At 34.1% G+C, this 14,484-nt stretch overlaps 1 protein-coding gene across 1 annotated transcript; it reads right to left on the reverse strand.

Annotated features, from left to right (window-relative positions):
• Positions 1-3,262: 3,262 nt before the first annotated feature.
• Positions 3,263-14,218, reverse strand: LOC133183161 (uncharacterized). The gene is made up of 3 exons (XM_061318114.1): positions 14,104-14,218; positions 3,783-4,769; positions 3,263-3,377 (listed from the first exon to the last, which is right to left on the reverse strand). Exons 1-3 carry the CDS (start codon positions 14,216-14,218, stop codon positions 3,268-3,270), a joined length of 1,212 nt encoding a protein of 403 aa, XP_061174098.1. The 3' UTR covers positions 3,263-3,267.
• Between the last annotated feature and the right edge of the window lie 266 nt (positions 14,219-14,484).

Genomic DNA, 14,484 nt, shown 5'->3' on the forward strand with positions numbered 1-14,484 from the left:
ACACAGAATTTCCTTTATATATATATATATATATATATATATATATATATATATATATATATATATATATATATATATATATATATATATATATATATATATATATATATATATATATATATATATACACAAAGATACCCAGCTATTTGTTGCTGATATAGAAGTCCTGATTTTTGATACCACAATAATATAAATATGAATTTATTAATGGTCTAATTATCCCCCTCCCCCCACCCCCCAAAAGCCTCTTAGCAAACAGAAGTGAGGATGTGTTTTATTTCTCCCTCCTAACTTACAATAAATTAGTGCTGCTGGGCACTCTCTTTTTATTGTTTAACAAAATATTCAGGCTCAATGAATGCAATAAATTACATTATACATGATAAAATATGTGTAGGTTGTGATTTTTTAAATGGAAGAATTGTTTTTTCTCCCCAGATTTCTCCTATAATATGGATGATTAATAAGTCTAATAAAAATAATATTTGAAAAAAAGGCAGATAGGCAAATGGTTTAGAAGTTTATACACAGGTGGTTTACTGTAGAAAGAAGTGTAAAGAGTGGCTAATTAGTAGACAGTATACAGGTGGTTTACTGTAAAAAGGAAGTGTAATGAGTGACTAATTAGTAGGCAGTATACAGGTGGTTTACTGTAAAAAGGAAGTGTAAAGAGTGACTAATTAGTAGACAATATACACGTGGTTTACTCTAGAAAGGAAGTGTAATGAGTGACTAATTATTGGACAGTATACAGGTGGTTTACTGTAAAAAGGAAGTGTAATGAGTGACTAATTAGGAGACAATATACAGGTGGTTTACTGTAAAAAGGAAGTGTAAAGAGTGACTAATTAGTAGACAATATACACGTGGTTTACTCTTGAAAGGATGTGTATTGAGTGACTAATTAGTGGACAGTATACAGGTGGTTTACTGTAGAAAGGAAGTGTAATAGTGACTAATTAGTAGGCAGTACACAGGTGGTTTACTGTAAAAAGGAGTGTAATGAGTGACTAATTAGTAGGCAGTATACAGATGGTTTACTGTAGAAAGGAAGTGTAATGAGTGACTAATTAGTAGGCAATATACAGGTGGTTTACTGTAATAAGGAAGTGTAATGAGTGACTAATTAGTAGGCAATACACAGGTGGTTTACTGTAGAAAGGAAGTGTATTGAGTGACTAATTAGTAGGCAGTATATTGGTGGTTTACTTTAGAAAGGAAGTATAATGAGTGACTAATTAGTAGACAATATACAGGTGGTTTACTGTAGAAAGGAAGTGTAATGAGTAACAACTTAGTAGACAGTATACAGGTGGTTTATTGTAGAAAGGAAGTGTAATGAGTGACTAATTAGTAGGCAGTATACAGGTGGTTTACTGTAGAAAGGAATTGTAAAGAGTAACTATAATTATTAGACAGTATACAGGTGGTTTACTGTAAAAAGGAAGTGTAGAGTGGCTAATTAGTAGACAGTATACAAGTGGTTTACTTTAGAAAGGAAGTGTAATGAGTGACTTATTAGTAGGCAGTATACAGGTGGTTTACTGTAAAAAGGAAGTGTAGAGTGACTAATTAGTAGGCAGTATACAGGTGGTTTACTGTAGAAAGGAATTGTAAAGAGTAACTATAATTAGTAGACAGTATACAGGTGGTTTACTGTAAAAAGGAAGTGTAAAGAGTAACTATAATTAGTAGACAGTATACAGGTGGTTTACTGTAAAAAGGAAGTGTAGAGTGGCTAATTAGTAGACAGTATACAAGTGGTTTACTGTAAAAAGGAAGTGTAGAGTGACTAATTAGTAGGCAGTACACAGGTGGTTTACTGTAAAAAGGAAGTGTAATGAGTGACTAATTAGTAGGCAGTATACAGGTGGTTTACTGTAGAAAGTAAGTGTAATGAGTAACTAATTAGTAGGCAGTATACAGGTGGTTTACTGTTAAAAGGAAGTGTAATGAGTGACTAATTAGTAGACAATACACAGGTGGTTTACTGTACAAAGGAAGTGTAATGAGTGACTAACTAGTAAGGAGTACACAGGTGGTTTACTGTAGAAAGGAAGTGTAATGAGTGACTAATTAGTAGACAGTACACAGAAAGTTTACTGTAGAAAGGAAGTGTAATGGGTGACTAATTAGTAGACAGTACACAGAAAGTTTACAGTAGAAAGGAAGTGTAATGGGTGACTTATTAGTAGGCAGTATACAGGTGGTTTACTGTAAAAAGGAATTAGTGTTAAGAGTGACTAATTAGTAGACAGCACACAGGTGGTTTACTGTAAACAGGAAGTGTAATGAGTGACTGATTTGTAGGCAGTATACAGGTGGTTTACTGTAAAAAGGAAGTGTAATGAGTGACTAATTAGTAGGCAGTATACAGGTGGTTTACTGTAAAAAGGAAGTGTAATGAGTGACTAATTAGTAGGCAGTACACAGGTGGTTTACTGTAGAAAGGAAATGTAATGAGTGACTAATTAGTAGGCAGTATACAGGTGATTTACTGTAGAAAGGAAGTGTAATGAATGACTAATTAGTAGACAGTTAACATGTGGTTAACATAATTTTGTGTGAGGTTAAATGTATATAAAAATATTACAACTGAATGTTTTTTCAAGAAGATCAACGAAAAGAATCAAATAAATTGCAAAATTACATTTTTTTTTGTAGAACGCGACCCAGACGTAAATGGTTATTCCGGTTTTATTTAACCTTTTCTGCAGCTTTTGAGCAAGTCCATATGTCCTGAAGCATGCAATCTAGAAACCCTAAGCGGGTCATATTTCAACAACTTGAAAGATAATTAACTTATTTATATACCTTCTTTAATTACATTTATATTATTCGTCCATTAAAGTGAGTTAGTAATACCTAATTGTGCCAGATGATAATATTCTATACTTCAATGTTCATTGCACCAAACTCATCTAGCTAGTTTTACGATGCAAACAAACCTAGTACTGCAGAGCATGAAGAAAAAAAAATTCGTCATCCTTGATGGGTTCTTTTTTCGAGATTTTTTTCTAATTCACTCTCAGGAAGACCCTCTGATTAAAAACTACCATTAATTAAAATATAACGGTAGAATTCTAGCTACTGTATTCAAAACATTGAGGAGACTAGGAACTTCCGGTAAATAGCAGTTCCGATACCGGTATTTTGCATTTATAATGTACCTATAACATTCCATTTGTTGAATGTTAATTCACCAGAGAAACAAGTATAAACATTTTGCATGATGTATGTTTTTAATCTTTATTGTAGAAAAAAAAATCAACTTTGAGGAGAAAATATCAAAGACTTGTCCGTTGGGAAGCTTCCGATAGCACTGGTTGATGTTGCTTTAAATGTCGCTTGTAAACTGGTATTTACAGCGAATTGTCCTGCAAATGAAAGAAATAACTATGTTTTATAAGGGAAAAGGGTCATATTTAGAAAGTCAACCATCGGAAACCGGCACACCTGCTTAGGAGTGTATTATCGCAAAGTACAAAAATAATTTAGTTAAATTACCATTGTCCAGCAAATACTGCACCCTATTCTTTTATCGTATTTAAAACAAAGATACTGAAGTGCACAAAAATGGTATAAGCAAATGCGTGCAACACAATAATTTTGATTTGACAAAGACATTTGCTGTTTTCAGAATCATTATATCTAAATGGTTCTATGAAACATTGCTTGAAAAAAGTCAGATAGATTGTTTATCGATATTGAATACGAATTCCCGGTTGAAATTATTATCTATAAACGATGCATTAGGTAATAGATATCGATTGAATACTTGCCCGAGGAGAATTGTTGGATCTTTTCTGCTAATGATAATCCACTAATTGCCGCACCCTGAATACACGGGGAGGATAACCAATCCCCGCACACTCCCAAGTGACAACGTCCATTAAACACACAGTCTGACCCATTGTCCAGGGTGTTAATCGGAACAGCCGCTCCCCAGAGCTGTACGCTAGTGAAACACGGGGTGGGAAGATCGTCTCTAGATAGTGCTGTTTTGAAAGCCGAAAGTAACTTTTCTGTCACCATTTTTTCAGTGGAAGGTGGAATGTTTTCTTGTGGCACTTTAAAGGCCTTTCCGAAGGATTTTGTACTAATGATTGTCCAACACTCTGTAGTGTCTTTCTTGGTAGACCATGTTTCTTTAGTAGTTCGGTATTTAGAAGTATTGTTGCTTATCCATGATATGTCTTCGTGGTCAACATGAGCACCATCGTACTTTAATTTAAGTGAAGTTTTAAAAGCAACAAGAAGCACCCACAAAGAACACAGATGCATTCGCTGATCACGTGGGTTCAGTATGTCATTAAATCTTACGCGGAGAAGATTGTGAACTTGTGGTGCACCCGCAGACGACATTAATTTGTCTGCACATTTCCCATTATGTGCTACCACCAAGTAATCAAAAAATCCGAATCCGTCGACTTTCCATTTTTTACTTCCTTCCTCCCAGCAAACTTCACTGATCCAGACGGGCCTCTGTACGTCGGCATTTGACGCTAAGCAATCTGCAATGGACTGCATACCATCCGTGCCAATAAAGGCTTGCGTCAAACCCGGATCTTCTAGAAATTTACCGGATTTCAGATGTCCGATCTTTCCTGTCCAGATTTTAACAGCATTCTTGTTATGCAGGAATGAGACAATTTTGGCGAATCTTCTGTCTGAGACGGTGAAGTACTGGCAGGAGTGATCAAAGGTGTGGAGCACACCGTCGACCACCACTTTCCGACTCGAGCACCGCCCTCCTGCTGCGCGCTTACCTGTAATTTCACAACCTTATAATTGTAGCATTTTCTACCTGTATATTGAATTAATGCAAAAAAAAATAATTAAAAATCATTTATTTATTATTTTGCAAATATAAATAATAGAGTTGTTGTTCCGAAATTTGAGTCTTTAGGTTATTTCGATATCAGATTTAACAAGCAAGTAAAGATAATCTTAGTGCTATACTTTAAATTACGTAAGAAACAAGAGGCCCAAGGACCTTACCGGTCACCTGAGTATAATACAACACTGTAAAGGATCCACTAAAGCATGAAATAAAATAAACTGAGAGATGAAGATATGTTTCCCCAAAGCAAGAAAAATAGGATGACTAGGGATCAACAGAATAGTCTAGTACTCAGTAATAACTCATAAAGTAGATCTATTTTCTTGCCAGTACTAATACACTCCCTTTCTTCAGTATCATTGTCAGACGAAACGATACGATAGTTCTTGAGAATATGGAGTAAACCCTGGAGCCTCATTCCCTCACACATCGGCCTCTATTTGTGTTTGAAGAATATATAGTGTACAAAGATAAGGTACTGTATTTTGTCTCAATTTTATTTATCTATTACTTAAAAGTCTACCTAACCATTAAAAACTATGAAATTACTTTTTGTATTATACATTAAAAATTCTTGTTTAATTCTTTTATTCATTTTATTCTACAATTACATTATTAAAAGTAATTACTTATCATAGATGAAGAGCAAAGGGGAATAACTTCTCTCAGTAGAGTACTAATTTCCCTACAATATCAATAGAGCCCTGTCCAGCACCAGAACACTTGTCCCACTGATCCAGAATTTCACAAATCTGGTAAAAATACGCTTGCTCATTACAACTTTGTAATCTGTGTCCTAGATGCCCGGGAGAAATCAGGAAGAATCTCAAAGAATAAATGTATTTTTGCTATATAATCTTTACACCAAACCCCTGAAACAAGGACTTGAATTTTACAATTTTGAAAGAGGCATTCTTGCTCATCACAATCATGCATTAAGGAGATGGGTGAACATGCCGAGCGAAAATCCTATAGTATGACAAACATGAAGGTGAAAAATTAAATCTCAATTAGGCCAAAGTTTTTTTTTCTTTTGGTTTACGATTCCGCCGACCCTAATTTTCACCAATCATGAAAATAAAAATAATGTCTTTGTTCCGACATATTTTCCGGATTTTTCTCAGCTGAACTGGTGGGTTTTAAATTTTAGAATGCATCTTGGTCAAATAAGCGCTTATTAATAATATGAGACCTTTACAAACATTTAGGTGACCGTAAATAAACACGTGCAAACCAAAAATGGCGGTTCTGTCATGTAACAAGGTAATTCCTCACTGAAAGCAATGACACACACTTAAAGAACTTTTCTGCATGGAAAAGTGAATAAAATCTTGGATGCATGATCCCTTTCTCCAATTGCAATGTCTCAATTGGTTAAATTCAAACTGTAATAATGGAGAGTGCATGCCCAACCCTGCAGGGGGGCGCAATTAAAAAAAATAAGCACTAGCCCACGGGCTAGTGGCAACAATAAAGTTACTAGCCCAAATGTAGGGGATGGGAGTGGGGTATAACAACTAATATTGAAAAAATAGTTTATTGTTAAAAACGTCAGGGTTTAATGCCATTCTTTTTAAAATTAAAGTTTAATTCTCACAAATATATTTTATGTAAACCACATAACATTTATCTTTCAGTTGAATAAGTGGTCGTAAATAATTTAATGAGATATCTGCATGCATTTACCATAAACAGAGGAATGGAGGAAATTCGGATTAAAAAAAAACGATCGTTTTTGGAAGTAAATAAGACAGGTAGTACTGCAAAATGGATAAGATTATGGAGATTTTCGAACAATAGGGGCATGCTGCCTGGAAATTTTTCATTGGTTGGGAAATTAATAACAAAAACTGAGTGAAAATACCGACAGAGATTCTCATGTATTACATTGGTAGTTTCGATTTTTACTAGCCCAAGGGGCTATCTCTGTGCAGAAAACTACTAGCCCGACCCCAAACTATGGTAGCCCCAGGCGCTGGGTGATGCTAATTGCACACCCCTGCCCTGACCTAGCAGACACGGATACACCTATAGATAATAGTTAGGCCAATTTTGGTGTTGAGAGATACATCTTAGTTGAAGTAACGCTGACTGGTGTTTCACTAGATAAATTCGAATATGTATAAAACATTTGTTAATTTATAGAAGTAAATTCAATATACAAATCTTTGCAAATTTGATATACTCAATTAAGATCAAAGCCCTTTGAATTACTAAGTAAATAATGAACATTGCCTACTGTGCAGGTACATATAAAATTTAAAGAAGGACTTGATTGAGAAATTATTAGGCTTTTGTGCTGCAGGTTGAACAAATTTGATAGCTGCATGATCAAATTATTATAACGGTTAACCTTTATTTCAACATCAATTACTTTTAATATTGTTAAACAATTAAATTGCATTTTTCTTCAATCTAAATTTAACTTAAATTTGGACTTTTATTTTTAGTTTGTGGGGATACCGAGGTTTATAACACATCACATATCACTGAAGAGCGCATAAAGAAGTTGAACATCATGAACCAAGCACTGATTGACAAACAAAAATCAGAACTAAATGAAAATGACATTCAGGCTAAAGTTAGAAATGAATTAAAATTAAATAAAAAGAGTAATGTGATCTAGTCAATAAATCTAAAAATTACTTTTGACGTGTATTATTTTTATTAAAATCAACATTGCTGGTATTTTAAAATGAAATTGTTGAATCCTAAATTATTTTTATTTTTATTTTTCGACCACCCAATGCATTTTTATGAGACAGAAAATCGTAAACCCCCCCCCCCCCAAAAAAATAAAAATAAAAACTTTGGCCTTATATCAAAATTTTCCTTGATATTTCGTCTAACATTAAAATATACTTATGTAAAATCTGTACAATTTGCAAAAATCCCACAAAGATTAAAATTATTTGCTTATGAAATGTCAAACACACACTAAAGAGGGCGCAAAGAGTCATTTTCTCATACAATAACACTATCTTTCAATATGAGTGGGTCTTCGCTCCATTTTTTAGAAAGTTAATCCTCAAAGTTTGCATAAAAATATACATTTTTTGGTTACCAAAAATATGGAGCAAAGACCCACTATACCTTAAAAATATACTTTTATGACATAACGTTCGCATCTTTTCGAGAAATACTTGAAGTCCATTAAGTCAAGGGTCATATCACAAACATGACTTAAATGCAACTATTCATCAGGACTTCTGTGGTCTAGTGGTTAGCGTGCTAGTCTCGAAAGAAAATGATACTCAGGATTTTTATTGCTAGGGTTCGATCCCCAAGAATACCACATTATTTTTTAATAAAAAAATAAATTTTGCCGAGAAAAAGTTTCCTCAGAAAAGTTTTGTTTATCATAATTTCAATAATGAGAACTTTACTCTAAATACTAAATTCACAAACTGAACATGATTTTTGGGAGTTGAACTATGTTCAATCTCCCTTGGTCATCACGGGCTTTCTAAGCGCAGTAATTTGTATTGATTATATAGTGGCCGTCCGTGGGGCTTCTGTGTCGACCAATTTACTCCTGTGATATTCAATGTAAACTTGCATAAACGTCCGCCATAAAATAGTCCATTCAATTTTCTGAATTTATCTAATTTTGATAAATGATATGAAACTAAATGCAATTGAATTTCATTTAACTTAATTTGAATACTATATTTTTATTAAATTAAAATTGATTTATACAGAACTAAAAAAAATGTTGAAAATTGTCGTCGCGAACCAGCGGCACCTATAAACAATGAGAGGGAAATTAACGACAACTATAGACTGCGCGAAACCTCTTTGCATTGACTGACGCATGGTAAAAATTATTTCACAATCAATGTTATACCTTTTTTTTAGCCATAAATATTCGAAGTTTTCAACAATATTTATTTGGTAATACAATACACATCAAAAGAATAAACAAATTACATTGATTTGGATATAAATGAACAATTGTTCGTTTAATATTGAATCCTAATACGTTTAACATCGAAGAGGAAGAAAATTGAAGAGAAGGTGATTAACGTACTCAGAAAGGCGAAACTTTAAGATAAATTACTAGATTAAGCTTTTTGAAGATGTTTTCATGTGGCATAAAATTTATAAGCATTTCACATATGAAATTCTTGATAAAATAAGTCGGAACAGCCAGGTCTGACATTCGAACTACATGTACGTATGTAAATTTTAAGTGGGAAAAACAACAAATTATAACCGTTTACGTTAGATCATATAACAAGCTGAAACTTTTTTTTATTGTTATTTTTCAAACTTCCAAACAATTAATAGTCATGTGATGAAGGAAATAAACCATGGCAAAATCTTGCAAATATTTCACCTATGCTTCTAAGTATATTAGGACATATACAAATGTAAAGTCTATACAACTGTAAATGAATTTACTGTGCAGTGATTTTCGGAGCAGAGTTATCAAAATTTTTGAATCACTGTCAGACATTTGGTCTGACAAAGTCAAATGATCTGTTAGACTGGACAAAGTTTTGTCAGACCAGATACATGCATCTTATTTTGTACGCTGAATCGCTGATAAAGGGAAAAATAATAGCACTAAAATAAGATGCCTTTTAAGTTTTATGATATTCGATTTCACAAAAAATCCTATCTTACGATACAGAGTCTCTAATCAGAGACATGCTTTAACAATTTTGATCGACAATCGTCACCATACGGACGATTTCGGTGTTTTGTGGTCCTTACCTAGGCACAGCGTTTTAGAAATTTGCATCACGTTCAATGTTTTAAACGGTCGTTTGGACCACTGTTTTCTTGTACGTTATCGGTCCAGAAAATTCCTTGCCGACAAGACTGAGGTTTTTTTTTGATAACTCTGCAGATAAGAATTACTTACAAAGAAAGAAGTAAATGTGTGACAATTTCAGATGACATTAATTTTTAATCCTTAATTTCATGAATTTATCAGCATTCAGTGGGTCACGTGTACAACACTACTACTGAACTTGAAAAATGTGTGTTACATTAATTAATGCATTTCAACATGTCTGCATATAAAAGTGTATTGCAGTAATACGTTATCATTAAAAGATGTTTCATTTGATTTTATTAATAAAAACAATTAAAATGAATGAATGCATGCGTGTGCGGACACAATGCGGTCATAACTACAACAGTTTTATTTCTTGCAGTAGCTCGTTAAACTACATCTGATTTTTAAAAAAAAATCAAAACAGATTCAAGTCGATCGTTTTAATTCATTGAAAGTTTGAAAAACTTGTCCAGCTCAGCTACATGTGTATACAATGTAGTATACCTGAAATTCAATCTCGCGTTGCACAGTTGTTCAAAATCGTTTGCTCTAGAGATTCAAAGTAAGGTGTTAATCATTACGTCGTGGGTTCGAATCCCACTGCGGTATGCATTTAGAAACGGACCCTTCGGATGAGACCGTATAAACCGAGATCCCATTTCGCAGTAGGTGCTGGCACCCCCAAAAAAATCCCTCACTGCTCAATGGTTCTGAGTGTCCTGTATGGGTAAAAATTTGCAGCCCTAGCCTCCATTGGCAAGTGGTAGTGTCTCTTTCTGAGTAAAAATTCTCGAAGAGATGTAAAACAAACAAACAAAAGGCGAAGTATTCAGAGATACTTACTTCTATAAAGAAATTTCTTGACATGAAATTAAAAATTATGGGATTTAAAAAAATACATAATGATTGAGTTATAAAGATAAAAACATTTTGATAGAAAAATTAAATTAAAAAAAATCTATAAAAATTAATTATTGTGTCCGAAAAGAACCAGTTATACCCAAAAGATAATATCAACTGCTTGTTCCAATCAGAGGAAGAAAAAAATGACAATTTAGTGTCTGGTGATGGTAACATTGAAAATAAAAAGTGCCAGTTGGTTGTTGGGACCAAGGATCTTGTACATATTCAGAAGAGAGGAGGGAGGGCGTTGGGTTTCAAATGCTTTCATTTCATTTCTATTTTAAATAGATTATCAATGTTCGAAAAAGTAAAGAAAGGAGCCAAGCAGATAAAGATTTTATTTTCAGAAATTGGGATGAGCTGTATCAGCATGTCCATTAATATTTTACTGATTCATATATTACATCCAAATGACTTAAAAAGTTACGTTTGTTTTGAGAAAACTTTGCTGCAATAGAACCATTAGAATGCAAACCATTCAAAGTTGTGTTGATTCTTAACAAATTAAGACAGCGGAACATTAACTGGCAAAATTGGAAATATGCAACTTACGTCATCTCCATCTGTTACCGTCAAAATGTTAAACGATAAACAATGAAATGGGTGGGTACAATTTGATACGGACGTCCGAGAAAACATTGGATTGAAATTCTAGTTTGAAATTCATTTTCAATCCACCTCAGCTACGCAAGAACGTACGGTGTTACTGATTGACCAAGAAGACAAATAATTTCAATTTTGGAATAGTTTGAAATTTATATAAATCAGAATTTTCTGTCCAGTGTATTTAAAGAAATATAATGGGACAAATATTTGATTTCTGTTTGGTATGTGAATGTGTGTGCTGGGAGGGAGGGGGCTGAACGATCTTGGAATAAATATGAAAACTTTCTTTTAAATTGCCAACCCCTCCCTGCTTTTGTTTGTCAAACAGTTTCAGTGAAGACAAAACTAAAAAAAAAGCTTTTGTCATCCTAGAAATAAACATATTCTATCATGTGGAGGCATGATCTGACTCGACAATTTTTGAAACCCCACCCCTTCTAGAATCAAATGGCCGTCCCCTGAAAAAGTATTCTCTGTCTTCTTTTACTTTTACGTATCCTTAAAATTATATGCTAAAGTACTCAATCGACATATGAATATGAATGTCAAACAACATGTATTTGGGAATTGAAATTATTTGTCTTTCGGATTATACATTCACACTTTAGGTTTGAAAACAGCTCAGGTGGATTGAAAATGAATTTCAAACTAAAATTTCAATCCAATGTTTTCTCGGACGTCCGTGTTGAATTGTACCCGCCCATTTCATTGTCTCTCATTAAACATTCTGATTGTAACAGATGGAAATTTAAATGACGTAAGCTGCATATTTCCAATTTCGCCAGTTAATGTTCTGCACGCTTATATTATATGGATTCTATGTGAGAATTGGCTAAAAATTAATTTGGTATATTTAATGAATTAAATAAATTGGGATTTAAGTTGAATGTATGTGTACAGGAAAAAAATCTTCATAATTGCAAGACATTGTTATTAATATTGTGTAGATTTATAGACCCCTCAGAGTTTGATATCGCCATATTAATTTATGCTGACACATTTTTTTTTTCATGACAGGCACGTAGCATAGGGGAGGGGTCTGCCCCCCCCCCTTTATCCAAACATGAAATTTATAAAAATTTAATATTGAAAATGTTCATTGAAAGTCCGTCCCCCTACTGTTTGTTGCAGAATATTCAAATAGGGGTGATGTAGTAGTGTATGAGTAAAATTTGATACTGAAAGAAGTTTGAAACCATCCCCACACCCAAATAATAGAATTTTCGAGTTAGAATTTTGGAGCCCCCCCCCCTTTTCAAAAACGATGCTACGTCCCAGCATGAGAATATTAAGTGGTAAAAGTTTTTGAAAATCACAAAGAACAGCACGGTTAAAGTCATTAAAGTTACTCATGTGAGTATTGTGGCCCATGATCTTCGTTATTCAAATGTTTTTGACATTATTTCTTATGTTTGATTTTGTATCTCTATCAAATCTGCAATAGTTGACTTGTATCTAAAGTATGAAAAAATGTTCCGACATTATAGCTCCTTTACTTCCTGTTAAATCTTTCACATTACAATGTTCAACTCCCATGAGTACTTTCAGTACTTTGATTATATATCTGAAGCTATAGGCTTTCTGCACGCTATGTTCGCCCATCTCCTTTGATTGCAAAATATCCAGGAGTAGAGAAGATTTTAAAAGAATTTATGCACTTTATGATAAACATAGCCCCACCCTAACATCATAACCTCTGACTAAGGGACCATGAATTCCACAAATATGGAAGTGGTACTCTTGCTCATTATAACCGTGCACCTAGTTTGTTTGCTTAATACCCAGGAGCAGAGAAGATTTTCAAAGAATTGATACATTTTCACTGTATAATTAATAGAACCGTACTCTAACACCTAAATCACTGACTCAGGTGCCATGAATTTCACAATTTTTGAAGAGGCACCCTTGCTTATCATTACAATGCACTTAGTTTATCTGCAAAATACGCAGGAGCAGAGAAGAAGAAGCTTTTTCAAAGAATAAATGCATCTTCACTATGTATCAATATACCTTTATCCTGCCTTAACATCAAACCCCTGACCAAAGGGCCAGCATTTTCTTAATTTTGGAAGAGACATCCTTGCTCATTATAACCATGCACTTACTTTGTTTGCTAAATAGCCAGGAGCAGAGAGGAAGATTTTTAACAATTTATACATTTTTCACTGTATTATCAGTAGATCCCTGCCCTAATATCAGAAACCCTGATCCAGGGGCATCAAATTTCACAATTTTGGAAGAGGCACCCTTGCTCAATTATATAACAATGCACTTACTAGGTTTGCTTAATACCCGGGAGAAGAGATTTTCAAAGAATATATGCATTTGCACTATATGATCAACTTAGTCCCACCCTTACTCCAGAACCCTTGATCCAGGGGCCACAAATTTCACAATTTGGTAGAGGGTTCAATGCTTATTAAATGAAAAAGGTGAAAATAACGATCATGAATTCATGATCAATCTCAAAAATCTACAAATAATACAAATTTGTGAAAAGGGAATAAAATACGGATCCTCGGAAATTCCAGAGGTGGGGTCAGGTACCTAGGTGGAGTAAGCATCCCCTTTTGACCGATCACACCTGCCGACATCTTATTTGCTTGATTTCAGAAAAGTAGAAAATTTATTAATTAGTGCATTAATTTTGATGGCTTTAGACCCACCCCTCAGGCCCCTTGGGGGTGGGGGGCATGAAATTCACAATTTTTCCCCTTTCACCCATAGATGGCATATGCTTAAATTGGTTGAAATTTGTTCAGCAGTTCCAGAGAAGAAGCTGAAAATGTTCAAATATTAACGCATAATACACGACAACGGACGAAAACAGTTAGCAATAGGTCACCTGAGTGACTCACGTGACATTAAAAAAGGCTAATTAGAAGTCAAGAAATAGACTTAACTGAAAATTTGGATTCCAACAAAATTATTTATTTGCTATTTAATACAAGCTTAGTGTACACACCTGTGTCAAACACGGTCACTTTGGAGAAACCAAGTTGGCCCAGCCGTATAGCACAGACCAATCCAGATATCCCGCCTCCGATGATAGCGACTGATGGGCGACCTGTCGAAGACATCCCCTGGAAAATGTGGGTACACTCATATTTAACATTTTACATTCTCTTGGTCAGTGATTTACTTAAATAATCAAACCATTCTGCTTAAATATGTACTGTAAAATCTGTACTATTAAATATGTACTATAAAATCTTAAATATGCACTGACAAATCTGTAGGAGGAGTAGCATTTTGAAAAATTGTCAACAGACAAATAGACAGCTAGACAGACGGACGGACGGACGACGGACACATTACTATCGCATAAGCTCTTTTGGTCTCTGAC

Source organism: Saccostrea echinata, unplaced genomic scaffold, assembly GCF_033153115.1.
Source record: "Saccostrea echinata isolate AGI-Se365-2 ecotype Australia unplaced genomic scaffold, CSIRO_AGI_Sech_v1 ptg000009l, whole genome shotgun sequence".
NCBI classification, from domain to species: Eukaryota; Metazoa; Mollusca; class Bivalvia; order Ostreida; family Ostreidae; genus Saccostrea; species Saccostrea echinata.